The sequence below is a fragment of the Onychomys torridus genome, chromosome 3 (genome assembly GCF_903995425.1).
Source record: "Onychomys torridus chromosome 3, mOncTor1.1, whole genome shotgun sequence".
NCBI classification, from domain to species: domain Eukaryota; kingdom Metazoa; phylum Chordata; class Mammalia; order Rodentia; family Cricetidae; genus Onychomys; species Onychomys torridus.
In genome coordinates this window covers 154,111,879-154,128,371 of record NC_050445.1, presented here as the reverse complement: position 1 = coordinate 154,128,371, position 16,493 = coordinate 154,111,879, and the positions used below count along the sequence as shown (strand labels likewise).

Sequence of the window (16,493 nt, the reverse complement as noted above, 5' to 3'; positions counted from 1 at the left end):
TAGGCTACTTTTCAGTACACTTACTGATTATTTTTTGTTGTACCATAGATAAAGTTTTGAAAGTGTTTTCTTGGCCTTTTGTTTTTTAATTTCAATAAAAGGCCAAACCTAAAGATTTTCAGATATGTGACCAAACCAGATCTCTTAAGATTTCTGACTGGCATCATCTGTACTAGCAATGGCCTTTGTAATTTTGGTTCTTAAAATCTCATTTACAAACAATGTGTTATTCTAACACTCTTATAAGCTGACTCTGAGTGCTTTATTATATTTACTTGCCTCAGGAACTTATTGTATGTTAGCATCCCCAGGCTCTTGGCCTTGCTGTGAGTCCTTCACCTTTCAGTGGTCCAGAGGGGCACTTCACTTCTGTTAGGAAATGGCAGAATAATGTTCTCAAATTCCTAAAGCTGTGATTCTGTATGTATCTTTCTCTGCTCTCTAATTCCCTACATTCAAGACCCAGTCTTCTGAGAAATAGTGGAATAAACTGATTATAATTGATTTATTATTTATAAACTGAGAAGTCAAAAATAGAGCAGACATATTAAAGGTAGCCTGAGAAAATTATTTTTCTGTTTATAATATATGCGTTTTTTCTTTTAGATTTCTTAAATTTTTTCTTATTTATTAGAATCTAATTTATGACATTTTAAAAAACGAGACTAAAAAATATTTCCCCAAGTTCTCAATTAATAAGAGTGAAATTTTTTAATGCTGGTGTATGACAGAGATTTACATACTTGATTTGGGGTTAATTTTATTTTCTTAGACAATCTGTTGTCGTATATACTTTTTATTATCCACAGGGTTTTTAATCTTTAAATAAATCTTTGTAAATAATACTATGGTCAGATTAAAGTATGAAAAATTTTAGAGAAAAGTAAAAGGAATAATTTATACTTCGAAATTGGAGAGAGAAACTCTTTTGAATTCCTAAGGCAATACTCTGATTATTTTTTAATGAGTAGTCCATTAACACAACAATATTCAGTTGTGTATCTTAGCTAGTAATGTTTGAAGGTTCCAAACTTTACCACTTTAAATAAGTGTTTATGACCGAAGCAACAAGTTTCTCATCATAATACTACAGAGGGGTATTTTTTAACCATACAAGTTCTGAGACACACAACCAACCAACTAACAAAAATTGGTGGGCAATTGAAGTGTTTGAAGAAGTCAGTTAAAAGTGATGTAAATGGCATAAAATCTTGCTAGTTATTTAAAGGTTTTTAATGACTGCAGAGTTTGAAAGGGCTTTGTTAATTTAGAAGATATCTTTGGTTTGCACTGTGTTGGCTATAGGGTTCTGGCGGGTGGGTGTTCTTAGGCTCAGTGTTGATTTGTCTGCATTTGAAATCCATTTGACTGTTATGTTTTGCTTCATCATTGCTTTCCTTCTCCTGCATTTTCTGATCTTCTGAATCTGCATCTTTGCTACTTTCCTCCACAGCACCTTACCCACAGGGGCCTGGGATCTACCTGTGCCCCAGCTCCACCCCCCTCTCTTGTGGTTCCCTTCACCTTAAGTCCCGCCTCCTCTCGGAATCTAGCCTTACCCCTCATCACTCTAGCCTTGTCAGCCCCGTTCTGAGGAAAAGTGTTTCTTTCAGTGAAGAGCTGTTCCTGGCTGCTTCTGGTAGGATCACATTATGTCAGCTTTTTTAATCCCTTTATTTTAAATCATCTTTGAAACATATTATTTGATACCATAAAGAGTGATTGTGTGCTTTATGTGTCTGTTAGTTATTTTACTACAGTTAATCAGAATTACAAAGATGTCATTGGAGGTTATTTAATGGATAATTATGAGTATATACTAAACTTTATACCTAAAAAGATTATGTCTCAGGACGTGGATGTGGATGTTTATTGTAACTATCACTACCTAGGTCCTTACTCAAGTGACTGTGGTAGATGCTTTGCTCCCTTCTCTCCATACCTGCTCTATCCACATCAGACCTGTGCCATCCTGTTGCTAAACCATAAGGCTACATGAGAAAATTATTCTGTTTGAACCAGTTTAAGTCTCATTTTGGTGATATTCTTTTATTATATCTTTTTTCTATCCACTACATTAATCAAGTTATTCTGCTATGTTTTCTGGTAATTTATTTATCACTGCAAACTTACCTTTATTTTGTGACTTTTAATATGCTTCATATAAAGATCTTAGTTTTATTTCCAGTTAGCATTGTATAGTCTCTTAAAAATGTTTAGATTACTATAAGAAAAATTTTATTTTTAAAAGAACAGAATGGGACTACACATATGCTAACCTTTGTTTCCTTATCCAAGAACAGCTAAAAATGTAAATGTGAATTAGTTCCTTTTTAAGGCACTGCAGTAAATTTGACTGTGTGCGTCTTAGTCTTGGGAGGGTGGGATTCACCCCAGTCTGCAGCACTAGCTTCTCACCCATCCCATTTCCATACAAGTCTTGGGTCATATTTGTTCTTGTAGTAGTATCAAAACAAGAGGAACAACAAATGGTAGAGAAAGAAATGTGAAATTAGCCTTAAAGTCCATCTAAGAGGGAGGAAATAGAATTCTTTCATCCCTGACTATGTACATTTGAGATTTATTTACCCATGTGTGATTTTTTTTTTCCAAAAAATTGTGTTGATTTTTGTGAATGAGCACACTGTTTGTGACACCATTTTCAGAGATGGGTTTCAGCAGAGAATAAACTTCATTCTGAATGCTGTTTTCATGCTCTTTAGCTCTCCTGTGATATTTTAAATGAGCAGTTAATATGTTTCTCCTTTATATTTAATCAGATATTTTGGTGTGCCTAAATTGTTAGCATAGTAATAGTTATTCTTTTGATTATTTTATTAAAATTCTCATTTTAAATATAGAATATTATCAAAGATTTGCTACCTTGTTATAATATTCTTATTAGAATAAATTGATTCTAAAACTAGCTCTGACCAGAACTTTGATGTCTTGCTTTAATGAAAGTCTTAGTATAGTGGAGTAAAATGTATGTGTTAGTTGCCATCTCAAAGTATGTGAAATGTGTGGATCATTTTCTTGTATTTTGACTCATACTGGTTTGTTGTTTTGTAGTTGTTGTTGGTTGTTACTTATGTCTGATGTTCTATAGGAATGGGAAGTGGTAGTGCTGGAAAAGAAGGGGGGCCCTTCAAAGCTCTTCTGCGACAGCAGACTCAGTCGGCGTTGGAACAGCGGGTAAGAGTCGTCACTTTACTTTCTGTTCGTGCATTGGCACCATGGCTCTGTGTTCCTATGCTGCTGCAGGCTCAAAGGCTTCCGAAAGGTATTCTTGATCATATCTGCAGTCCTGTAGTTTTAATGATCAGGTGTCTTTAAGATATCACAGTAATTTATTTACCAATATTTACTTTCGGTTGGAAAAATTCTGTAAGTTTTTTGTTTTGTGTTCCAATCTTTAATTTAAAATATTTCTCCTGAAAATATCCATTGAATGATGAAGTCATTTCTTTTTTCCATTAAAATTACAATATAGAAAAGAAAATGGTTACTATTTTTCAGAAAATCATCTTAATAGCATTACATTAAATTAATGTTCCAGTATATTAACATATTTATCGGCTGATATAATTTTTCTCACTGGCCTGTGTATTAGAGATAAGACACTTTCTATATCTCTGTAGATTAAAATTAATAGATTGGTTCTCTAGTGTAATATTTTAATTATGCTTAATGTTTAGTTAATTTGTTGAGTGGGAAACTGAGTCTAGTTTTTGGATGATTTCTCTCTCTCTCTCTTTATAAATGTCATTGCTAAGGGAGGATCGCCTCATAGGTTCTGTAGAAGGCGGGTATGTTTCTGAACACGTATGAGAGCCTGTGCCTTGTGTTAGAAGCTTTTCTACTTTTCATCTTGCTCAGCCAAGTTTTATTTAAGCTTTTAACAAATGTTGCTGGCTTTTTCTGAACTTAGTACTGTGAGGCTCCTGTTCTTTTCTGCTAATGCAGTGCATGGTTCCATGTGTCCTGTCCTGTGCTTCAGACAGCGCTCCACAGCTTTCTTTCCATCTGCTTTAGAAGCTATAAGCATTTAGAGACTCTTATTTTGTTTGTTCATTTTATACTAGCACTTGGGACAGAACAAAGGTGAGATGTAGTGAACACCATAAAAGGCACACCTCCTTTCTGCAGTCTGCCTCCGAGAACATTTGTTTCTGATTCTCTGACTACAGACGCTAAGTTTATTCTCTAGGCAGTTTTTTTCTTATGCTGCAAGTAGCTCTCTATGTCCTGTTTACCTTTTAGACAAGAGTGGGGTGAGCAGAGCTGGAGTATAGTAATGAGTTGAGCTCCACCCAGGTCTCTGTTTTTGTGCAGTACTTGGGATGAACCCCAGGGCCTGGTATATGCTAGGCAAGCACCTTCCCTCTGAGCTGTGTCCTTAGCCCTCAGTTCTTTGTTTTGTGCCCGTTAAACTGCATTTGCTCTTCACCTGCTCCTGCCTCGGCAGCATACTGACCACCACCATAACCATACCATTACCACCATAGTCAGAGCAGAAGATTAGAATATGGAGAACAGGGTCAAAGTGGAGGTGTGTGTGTCTTCTGTTCATCATATTTTAGGCCAGAATCGTTTTATCTTTGCCTTCTCTCTCTCTGTCTTTTTTTTTTTTTTTTTAAATCTAATGGCTGTTTTAGAATTCACATAAAGAGAAAAGCTTGGTTGATGAGATAGTGGACTAGAAATGTGGCGGTGTGACATGCTGGTGACTTTACAACCATTTCATGGGAGACATTCAAATAATTTTGGATTGGGTTCAGATAAAATTTGTGGGCTTTTTTGTTTTGTTTTGTTTTTATTTTTTGAGGTGGTGTCTAACCTGTAGCCCAGGCTAACAGGGATCTCACGATATAGCTCAGGCTAGCTCTGAACTCATAATTGTACTGCTTTAACCTTGCAAATGCTGGGATTACAATGCCTAAGTAAAAGTTGTATGTGTGTGTGTTTCTTTAAAATATGTTTTAAATTGAAATCGAATTTCATCACTTTCCTCCCTCCCATTTCTCTGTCTAGCTCCTCCCTTATCCACCCACTCTCAGGTTAATAGCCTCTTTTTAAAAATTATTATTACATACATATATCTATTTATATGCAAAAATATGTAAGTACAACCTGCTAAGTCTGTTTTTGTTGTTTGTATGCATATGGTTTCAGTGCTGACCACTCTACATTAGACAACCAATAAGTTGACTCATCCCTGAGAGAAGCTAATCCTTCTCCCAATAGTCATTAGTAGCTTGTAGTTCTTTGTTAGGGTTGGGACTCCATGAGATGACCCCTTCTGCATTGGCATGTTCATTGATACTGCTATTGTTTTGGCTTGTTTATGTAGCTATTTCTAGGAGAGAATGTTTTACAGCAGACTTCCTGGGATTCTGGCTCTTACAGTCATTGTACTCCCTTTTCCAAGAGCTTCTCTGAGCCATGGATGCAGGAGCTGTGATGTAGATGTTTCTGTTGGGGCTGGGATCCTCAGATCCATTGATCCCTTCTTTGTGTCCAGCTGTAGTTTTCTGTGATAGGCTTCATTTGCTGTAAAGAGAGACTTCAGTGCTAAAGAGTGGTGGTGTGTCCTTATACACTTACCTGTGTGTCTAAGGATAAGATTTATAATGTAGTGAGGAATTATGCTGGGTTAGTAATGTGGCAGTCTTTTCTAATGTCCATGACCTCACTAGCTAGGAAGCTATGAGTCAAGAATGATAGCCCTTCTGTTGAGTGGGCTTTAAGTCCACTTCAACAGCTGTGGTTACCACCAAGATGTGAGTGTTCCTGTTTAACCTTTAGGACATCTTGCATGTTGTTCATTGTCATGGTTCACAGGTGTTGCAGCTGGGTACGGCTGTTCAATCCCATCTCTCTTTTGGTAGCTTGCATACTATTCTGTGGTACCATGGAGGTTTGATTGCAGGAAAAAGAAACTTTCAGGTCAGGTGCAGCTCAAATTATGAGTTTTGTGTCTTTAATCTGTGATATCTTCAGCACTAGGGTTGCACCCTTGATCTCTGAAAGACAGCAAAAGTCTATGTTTATAGTTTGTTGCTTTAGGAGTCCCTTGGACTATCCTGACCAACCATTTGAAAGGAGGTTTCTCATGTCTGGTACTGGGATTTTTGTTAGTCTATAGTTCTTGTAGGGTAGTGTTGTTAGCCCAAGTGGCTTAACTTCCTTTAAGCTTGTGTGTGTGTGTGTGTGTGTGTGTGTACCCATGTATACACATATGTATTGCTTATAATTTTAAGTAACTATAAAATGAATCATAGCCCTGGTATTTTCCTCCCCTCTTCACCATATGTTTGAGCCCTAATCTTTTGTTGTTGGAGTCCACTCCCCATTTTTAAATGTTTCTTACTTTGTATTACCTGCTAATTCCCCCCTCACTGCCCCCCATCTATGGCCCCTTTATATTTTCTTGGTTTCTCTGGTTAGTTCGTGTTGTGTATGCCCATCAGAGCATCTGAGGGTTTGGAGATAGGAATGTCAGTTGAGTGAAAACATGCAGGGGATTTTGTTTTTTTTTTTAAGACAGGGTCTCATGTATTCTAGGTTGGCCTGAGCCAACTGTATACCCAAGGATCACCTTGAACTCCTGCCTCTGCCTCTTTTTTGTTTTTGTTGCTATTTTATTTGTTTATTTAGGTTTTTTGAGACTGGATCTTTCCACATAGTCCTGACTGTCCTGGGACTCACTATGTAGACCAGGCCGACCTTGGACTCACAGACATCTGCCTGCCTCTGCCTCTCAAGTGCTAGGATTAAAGGCATGTGCCACCATGCCCAGCCCATGCCTTTACCAATTAAGTACTGGGATTATAACTGTGTGCTACAGAATTTGGCCAGATTTATGTTTGTTTTCCTTCCTTCCTTCCTTCCTTCCTTCCTTCCTTCCTTCCTTCCTTCCTTCCTTCCTTCCTTCCTTTTTTTGAGGCAGAGTTTCTCTGTATAGCCTTGGCTATTCTGGAACTTGCTCTGTAGACCAGCCTGGCCTTGAACTCATAGAGATCATCTGCTACCTGAGTGCTAGGACTAAAAGTCTGTGCCTGGCTCAGATTTTTATTTTCTAATATGCTTTTTTTTTTTTTTTTAGATACAGTGTCATGTAGCAGAGCATGGCTTCAAACATAGTATGTAGTTAAGAATGATCTCTACCTCTCAAACTGGGATTATAGGCATACCCAAACACATTGGGCTTCTACTTGTACTTTTCAACCTGTATTTTATTACATTTTAAAATTTATTTTGTGTGGGCGGAGGCAAGTTTGTGGGTGCATAAATGCTGTGGTGCACATATGGAGGCCCAAGAATAACTCATGGGAGTGGCTTCTCTACTTCCATGTGGTCAGTTGAACTTGGGTTGTCAGGCTTGGCAGCAAGTGTCTTTACCAACTAGGCAATCTTGATGGCCTCTAATGTGCTTTTAAAGAGTTTAAAATCTTGGACATGTCAGTACATTGGGCATATACTATAACTATTTTATATTTTAAACAAAAAAGGGGAAATGTGGTTGATATATTATGCACCACGATAAACTTATCTGAGGGTCAGAGAACAGAATAGCCACTATATTAAACATAGAGGTTAGGCAGTGGTAGCACACACCTTTAATCCTAGCCTTCTGGAGGTAGAGATCCATCTGGATCTCTGCGAGCTCAAAGCCACACTGGAAACCACCAGGCATAGTGACACACACCTTTAATCTCAGGGAGTGATGGCAGCAAGCAGAAAGGTATATAAGGCATGAGGACCAGGAACTAAGTTTGTTAAGCTTTTAGGCTTTTAGCAGCAGTTCAGCTGAGATCCATTCGGATGAGGACACAGAGGCTTCCAGTTTGAGGAAACAAGAACAGCTGATATATTGGCGAGGTGAGGTTGTCTATGGCTTGTTCTGTTTCTCTGATCTTTCATTGTTCACCCTAATACCTGACTTCGGGTTTTATTTCATTTATAAGACTATTTAGCAATCCATCTTACAGGCATATGTTAGTAGACACTCTTCATAGGATTAAAAGCAAAGGTATTGAGAACTACAGATTTGTGTATAACTGTGTAAAACCTGATGTGTTACAGTTTTGCATCTGTACCATTCCCATATGCAGTAGTAGTCCCTTGAATTTCCCCAAGTTCAGAAGAAGCAGCAAAGTAGCAGTGTCTTTGGCTTTTCCAGTCACCTCTGGCTGCTGTTGATGTCACTTCTGTTTGGGGAAAAGGCATGCAGCAGTAAGTTCTTTGCAGAAGTGTGCAGGTGTGTATGAAAACATCTGTGTGAGGATATACTAGGCGCATTAAAAATAATTGGCTTTAAAAGTATTCACATAGGTTTTTAGTTGTGTGTTTTTCCTCAGTACAGAAAGCTGGAGCTGGATGCTGAGGCATATACCTACAGTCCCAGCACTTAGAATCTGGGGCTTGTGGGTTCTGAGTTCAAGATGAGCCTGGACTACATGGGGAAGAAGGAAAGGAAAGAAACCTAGTTATTTGCCTGTTCTCAAGGAACATACTTTTGGGAAACATGGATAAAAAGTGGATTTATAGTGAATTAAGATCTCCTTATTAGTAAGTAGGTTAAAATTGTATGATTAATCATTGCAGGGATCTAGCATGGTGCTGGGTTGCTTTTTAAGATGTATTTCTATGTTTAATGATGTGCATGTGTCTGTATGTGTATGCTCATGTGTGTTTGCATGCATGCAGAGGCCAGCAGAAGGCATTGGATCCCCTGGACTTGGAGTTATAGGTGGTGTGAGCTGATTGACATGGGTGCTGGGAACCAAATCTGGGTCCTCTGGAGCAGTGGCTGCTCTTAACTCCTGAGCCATCTCTTCAGCTTTAGAAATTCACTGTGTGCTCTGGGGATGACAAAAGAGTTGATATAAAAATTGAGCCATTTATATCTTAAAGAAAAACTCCATGTAAATCTACTGAAAATAATACTTCTGCTGTGTTTTATTGATTTTTTTCAACTACCTTTCTTTAAAGACACACTATCAAATATTCTTATAATTCATGCTCTTGGCTTATATCAAAGGTCAACAAGTAAAATATGTCTGGGGACAACAGGAAAGGCTACTTTAAACATTAATGGACTTTCTAAAGAATGTGTCTTTTTCTAGTTTCTCAAACCGACTTTCAGACATTGAAAGCATAGCATACTTGGACTGATCTTGGGGAAGCTGCCTTTGTCACAGGAGGGAAAAAAGAGCAACTCTATAAATTCAGCAGGTGGAATGCACAGACTAAATTAAACCAAGTTCTGAACGATATTTAATGAGAAATAAGAACAAATATAGGTGTTAAGGTTTACTGCTAAGGAGGATGGGAATAGGAGGCCCTGCCATCTTCTGCTTTCTAAAATATGGAGTTATAATAGCACCTCTCTTTGGGTTGGGGCAGTTTTGAAAGTAATTTTCTGCACTTAACATAGGCCCTGGCATAGGTCAGCATGTGCCAGCAGTCTCCTGTGATGTGGAGATGGCCATGTTTTACTTGCTGTCAGTAACAACAGTAACTTCTTTAGTTGGAGAATACTTTTTAGATGGACTTGGCCCAAATAATCCTGATAGTTTTTGCCTATTGTTGATTAAATCTTGTATTTTAAAGTGAATCAATGTGCTGGCTAGATGGACTGGGGCTGTGTAAGAGAGACATCATCAGCAGAGTGAGCTGGTGCCTCTTGAAGCAGCCATTGTGTTTTCTGCTCTGACTAGTTTTAGTGTGAAACTTCCTAGCTCATCCTTTATCCAGTCCCCTGGTCTGCCTCCCCCTTCCCTCTCCCTTCCCTCCCCCTTCCCTCCCTCCTACTCGTCTCTCCATCTCGTCTATAGAAGAGCTCAGCAGACTCTGGACTGCGCTGCTGTCCCCAGGGCTGGAAGTTGTGTTTTCCATTTAGCTTACAAACATTTTCTTCTTTTTACAGTGGTTTTTGTCTTAATATTTAAAAGATGGATGTATAAAGAATAAGTATAAAGTACATTTTATTCTTTGAGACCATCATATAACTTAGATATTTTAAGAACTTTTAAAATGTAAGTGTTCTAGAACTCTCATCCAATAACTGATGGCAGTGGATGCAGATATCCTCAGCCAGGCCCCAGGTGGAGCTCCAGGAGTTCAATTGGCGAGAAAGAGGAGGGACTGTAAGAGCGTGAATTGTTGAGACCAAGATTGGAAAAGCACAGGGACAAATAGCCAAACTAATGGAAGCACATGAATTATGAACCAAAGGCTGTGGAGCCCCAGCTGGAGCAGGCCCTCTGGATAAGTGAGACAATTGAATAGCTTGGTCTGTTTGAGAGGCATCCAGGCAGTGGGACCCGGACCTGTCCTTAGTGCATGGGCTGGCTGTTTGGAACCTTGGGCTTACACAGGGACACATGCTCAGCCTGGAAGGAGGGGACTGGACCTGCCTGTACTGAATCCACCAGGTCTAAATGAATCCCCAGGGGAGTCTTGGTCCTGGAGGAGATGGGAATGGAGGGGAGGGGCTGGAGAGAAGGCGGGGGGGGGGGTGGGAGGTTGGAGGACAGGGGAACCCATGGCTGATGTGTAAAATTAAAACGCAAATATAATAAATAAAAACAAACAAACAAACAAAAATGTAAGTGTTCCTAAAATTGAAAAAAAAAAAAAAAACCTGGAAAATTCTATGGACCTAATTTACTACATTTTAATAACATTAGCCACTTATACATGTCTAATTTAAAATTTAAGGTATAAAAGTTCAGATGAAAATAAGGATACATTTTTGACAAAACATATTCTATATCTTTAGCCATGTATTTCCTAATATTCACTTCCATGTTTCAGTCTAGGTCAAACATAAACAATACTATGGATTTGCTTTTTACCCTTCTTATACGGTGTAGCAGTTCTGGCCCTTGCTAAAGTAAAGGTCACTTGAGTTTTGACTGGATTTTAATGTGTTTATGTATATGCACACCCAGGTGCACTTTTTAGGTTTATGCAGGTGTGCAGGATAGTTACTTTGCGTTGAAAATTGCAAGTTGCTCTGCCTTATGCATTGTGCTTCAGCAATCTTGTAATTCCATGCTTCAAGCAGCCAGTTGGTCGTCTTGCTGCTTTTATATGTGCCTATTTTTAGTAGCTGCTCTTTCTTTTTATTTGTTGCATTTAGTATGCTGTGGCCTAGAAAATTTGATAATGATGAATTTTTGAATGACAAGTATTTTTAGCATCTGTAGCTACTTTCTACCAGTGTGAGCATCCCCTGTGGAGATGCCTGGGGAATACAGTGCATGAACCTTAATACTTGCAGTCCTTTGAGGGTTTGTTGGGCTGTTTTCCAGCTCTTATTATGTTGAAAGTGGTCAGGGCTGTTGGTTAGTGACTTCCGGTTAAGAGAGCTGCACTCATCTCACAGCCAGGCAGGCCAGGTAGCCGTCACCTCTTCCTTGCATCCACTTTTTCCATGGCCCATGGCCCATGTTTGGGCACCCACAGACATTCCCCTTTCCTGCTGGTGCTCTTTGAGTGAGTTCCCTATCATTTCACTTTTCTTTTGAGATCTTCTTGTCATTCTTAAGGCAGAAGGGGAGCCACATCTTGGAGAACCTGCAGGATTTTGTATTCCCTAACTCTACCGTGGGCTTCTTTCTTCTGCTTCACATACAGTATGTGGCTCTTTTTGCTTCTGGCCACACAGAGATTGGCTCTCACTTCACCTAGCTGTTTACTTTCTCTTTCTTGTTCTCCAGAGTGCCTATCCTTTTACTCCATGTCCCACATTCCCTTTTTCTAGGCCTCTTGTTGCATGCAGGCCTTGGGAATAAATACTTTTCAATAACCTGTGTTGCCTGCATGTGAGAGGCATCGTTACTGAGAAAGGCATATGGGTTGCTAGGCTGTCCAGCCCTGTGCCATTGGGAAATGGTGTTGGAATAGAGTTGGAGAAGAGAGAAGAGTGTGTTCTGAGTAGCTCAGCTGGGGACTCTTGAACATTTCCCCTAACTCAGAACTGATAAGGCAAGTGGATTCTGAATGCCACCTCAGATGTAGGGGAACAGATTTGGATCTGTGTGTCTGGGAAATTTTAAGGAAAAAGCAGGTGCAGTGTATTTTTTCAGGCCATGCATTTCCTGGGTTAGGACCTGCATGAGCAGAGCCTTCTACTGTCCATTTGGTCTTATCTGTTCTGTCCTTGTCTTCACCAGGAATTCCCCTTCCTCACCTTGACGGCCTTTCCTCCTGGACTCCTCGTGCATGTCGGTGGTGTGGTTAGTGCACGCTCTGTGAAACTTTTAGATCGGATCCACAATCCTGGTATGTTTTCTGATAAGTTTGATTTTACTGCTTTTACTTGAGATGTGGTTGTAAAAATTGATTTTGGTGAATATTGAAAGCAAATTTAACTGGAAGAGAGATGAAAACAGATTATAAACTGGCACATGTTATTTTGAAATATTTTCAGTAATTGCAGTTAAAGGTAAACTAAGAAGTATATTTTAGTTATTTTTAATGTATAACAAATGAGCACCTTTTGATTTATTTCTGGCTAGGGTGTCATTTTGAGGGGCTCGTTAATTAATGTTTGGGTTAGCGTTATATTTGCTTTAAGGAGTTAAAGGCTTTTACTGTCTGGCCTTCTTGGCCATTACATGAAGTTGTTTATGTTTCACTTGCCCGTGTGGCCAAACAAGGAGGGGCAGTAGCTCACGTCTTTAGAGAACAACATGTGAGTGACGCAGAAGGCAGGCAGCCAAGTCCTGGCACTTTTAGGGCCTTGGGTTAGAACCCCCGGGTGAATTTTCTCACTCTACAACAAGCATCATCAATAATGGTAGCTCCCTAGGTAGTTGTATTTCATGCCCAGACATTTGCTCAAGCACCATAAACCTGAAGCAATGTTGGCATCTGTACTTTTGTATATTTTAGAAGCCATTAATTCATCACTTCCAGCAACTTCTTTGTGACATGTAGGAAAAGAAGAAAAGAATGCTCTGACAATGATTGGGATGGAAAATATTATGGATAGTGCTTTTGAGTATAACAGAGCATTAACCATTCTTTACAATTAAATTTAATTGGTGCTCTGTGATTTGATTTTATCCAAGAAGAATGGAATTCTTCTAACTGCAAATGTGACTTCAGAAAGGCAATGCTATTCATGTTTATTTAGCTCTAAAGTGAGCAAATACATGATCTCAGCTCCAGTATTTTGTTTCAATTTGGTTTATTTTCTCCCTTTTTTACTTTTTTTTTTTTTTTTTTTTTGGTTTTTCGAGACAGGGTTTCTTTGTGTAGCTTTGCGCCTTTCCTGGATCTCGCTTGGTAGACCAGGCTGGCCTCGAACTCACAGAGATCCGCCTGCCTCTGCCTCCCAAGTGCTGGGATTAAAGGCGTGTGCCACCACCGCCTGGCTCCTTTTTTACTTTTATGGTCAGTGTAAGTTCTCATTTTTCTTACTGTATTGTCTACCCTGTAGCACTTAGAGGGCAGTCAGACAGCTACCATGTAGCACATGAAATTCTAACTTTCTGTAGCAAATTCAGTTCCAAGAAGTGTAAGGAAAGACCAGGCTATGAAACCTGATGGTCACTATGCTTTCCATGGATGACTGACTGATGTTTTGATGGCACTCATTCACATGATACTATCCAAAACAGTTTTAGAAGTGTATTTAATTGATGTCTTCTTTCATTTTGTTGCTTCCAAATAAGTTATTTAAATTAGCTTTAAATGGAGATAATTACCTCAAAATGTTACTTACATTTACAAAATCTTCTTGAGAGTTTACCATACCCACCAATTCATTCCAGCCTAGAAATCTGAGAACCCAGGAGAGAGACTGTCCTCTTAGAATGAATTTTGTATGCTGTAACTAGCTGCTCACCAGTTTTCTCCTCCTGTCTCTCAGAAGAGCTGTGCATCATGCATGGGAAGCCTCAGTTACTATTAATGAATTATTCTCAGAAGTTCAAGTGCATATATCTATATGCAAATACTATGAATAGTATAGAGTTAACATTTTTAGTTTGGCTTGTTTTTAGTCTAATACTTATCAAATGTAATTCTAATGGTCCCAATATCTTATTTTGATTTAAAATAAACTCTCTTTGGATTCTTTTATGTATGCATTGTGTACTAAAACGGAACATTTACCTAACAGCTTCTCTGAGCCCCTCAAGTAATTTTTCTGTGCAAAGAGAGAGTTTGTTGAGAAAAGCTGGATGGTGACACTCTGTAAAGCCCTGGATTAGACTTATCACAGCGATAAGTGGGATGGGCACTGCTGCTATGCTGGGAGAGATACATATGCAGTGTGTTTCCTTGCAGTTAGTTTTTAACTAGTGAATATGAGACATTTTAATTTCATTTTCAGTGGAAAAGGGTAACAATCTTATTTTAAAACCATTGCTCCAGCCAGGTGGTGGTGGCACACGCCTTTAATTCCAGCTCTCGGGAGGCAGAGGCAGGAGGATCTCTGTTGAGGCCAGCCTGGTCTGCAGAGTGAGTTCCAGGACAGCCAGAGAAATCCTGTCTCATAAAAAACAAAAACAAAACAACAAAACAAACACATTGCCACTAACTAGTTCTCTTGGTGATGACTTCTGAGTTCTTAGCGCTCCTTCCTTTGTTAAATACCAGGCAAGTAGAAGCATAAACAGAAAGACGGGGTGGTTTCTGAGCACCCAGGGGACCAAATGACAGCTAATTGTAGGTGACTGTAGCTTGCTTCTCCTGCCTTTCCTGTCTCTATTTCTTATTAACTCTGCTGTCTGTCTTCCAGTTCCTGTCAAGTGCTGTTGTCAATTGTGTTCTTGTTTGTAGTTTTTTTTTTTTTTTTCTTTTATTCCTACTATTCTACACCTAAAACTGATCAACTAATTTGCTGTTTTGAACTCAGCCTTTGTCGGAATTATGGGTAACACAAGATCTTACAAACTGCTAGACTGGAATAGTTTCAATTCAGGTATTTTACTGGTCATTCAGTATTACATATGCTGACAGAAATTATGGCAGCTCAGTGAGGTTTTAGAGATGTTCTAGATTAAATAGATCAATTCAGTCACATGGATGCATTCTGTAATAGTTATGTCACAACTTGTAATTTGCATAAAAGTACAAGTATAAAAATACATGAACTAAAGCACATCAAAACCATACCATAAATTATGAATGACTTTGCTTATGTGACTAACTTTCAGAATATAATTAAATTCTGTTTATGAATTTTGGCCAGTGTTTTCCTATCTGGTAAGTGATACAGGCATTAGCTTTACCATCAAGCAGCATTTATTAAATACATTAAACAACCAGCCTGATAAGCCTTAAAGCATGTTTAAACTGCATGATCAGATTTAATAGAGAATTTTTACTGTTTTATAAATTACCAGGAAATGTGAATCAGCATTTGCATATATAGTGCTAGATGTGTTCTAAAATTTCATAGCAGGACAGATTTTCCAGGGAGATTAACATCTCTAAGCTTTCCTCCTTCCATATGACATTCTAATTTCTCTTTATAAGTAATTGGAATATAGTCTGTAGCAATTAAAAAAATAAGAAAATTTTACAGCTGATGATGTGTTTTAGTAATGTCAATTAGTTTCTTTTTGATAAAAACATTTTCTTACTAATATAAATATCTAAAATTATTTTTGAGATTAAAATTTGGAACTATTTTAATTAAATGCTAAAGCTGGTATTTAAAGAATGTTGTCAGTTCTTTGTGTCCCTGTATTTTATAGTGAAGCAAAAGTACCAAAGGGCTCAGCATTTTAGGTAACATTTTCCTTTCAGTATTCTTTGTATGCAGGAGTCAAAAATGAAAGCTCTGCTGTGTAGTGTTTGACTAAGAGTGAGTCATGTTCATGATCTGGCTGTGTCAGCCTGTGCAAATGTAAAGTGATCCTAATTTCTGACTCTTTAAGGAAGTTACCTGTTTCTAGACAGGCTTTTCCATTGTGCTGACATTCACTAAAATGAAAATGATTATGTTTTGTTGATTGATTTTTTTAGTGAGGAAATAAAATATACCCTATAAGATTTGTTTTATAAAGTAAGAATATATTCCAATACACAGTTAACTTAGAGCAATTAAAAAAATAGGTTGTGTATAAAAATGATATCGACTACTAACAACTTAAGGAAGATCAGCCACTTTTAGGGTGTGATAGTTGTTGGTCAGATGACAGAAAAGTTTTATAAATGGAAAGCGCAGAAATTAAATCTTTGGGACACAAGGGTACTGTCTCAGGCAGACAGAGCAGCAGTGGGACGAGGACAGACATGGTTGAGGAAGCAGTATATCTTGCCATCACTGAATGTCCTGTCACATGAGAAGTGTACAAAAGAGAAGTGGCTGTGGAGCCACATGGAGGGGTCGTAGGAATGGGTGAGAGGGGCAGACTAGACTGTGTAGGTAGTTACAGGGCCAGCCTAAGCTATGATGTGAGACTGCTCTCAGAAGAAGGAACTAAACAAACAACAGAACAGCTGGAGTATAAAGACAATGC

The 16,493-nt window shown here is 38.5% G+C and overlaps 1 protein-coding gene across 24 annotated transcripts in view; it reads left to right on the top strand.

Annotated features, from left to right (window-relative positions):
* C2cd5 (C2 calcium dependent domain containing 5) overlaps positions 1 to 16,493 on the top strand; it is a 95,888-nt gene that overhangs the window by 28,188 nt on the left and 51,207 nt on the right. For 9 of the 24 annotated variants that reach the window (XM_036180646.1, XM_036180644.1, XM_036180639.1 and 6 more), the window contains 2 exons: positions 3,110 to 3,195; positions 12,189 to 12,297. In XM_036180646.1, coding sequence (XP_036036539.1) covers positions 3,110 to 3,195; positions 12,189 to 12,297 — 195 coding nt within the window. Of the gene's footprint in view, positions 1 to 1,453; positions 1,640 to 3,109; positions 3,196 to 3,776; positions 3,810 to 12,188; positions 12,298 to 14,881; positions 14,948 to 16,493 lie in introns of all 24 variants that reach the window. The other 15 variants (XM_036180640.1, XM_036180635.1, XM_036180628.1 and 12 more) reach the window with 4 other exon arrangements.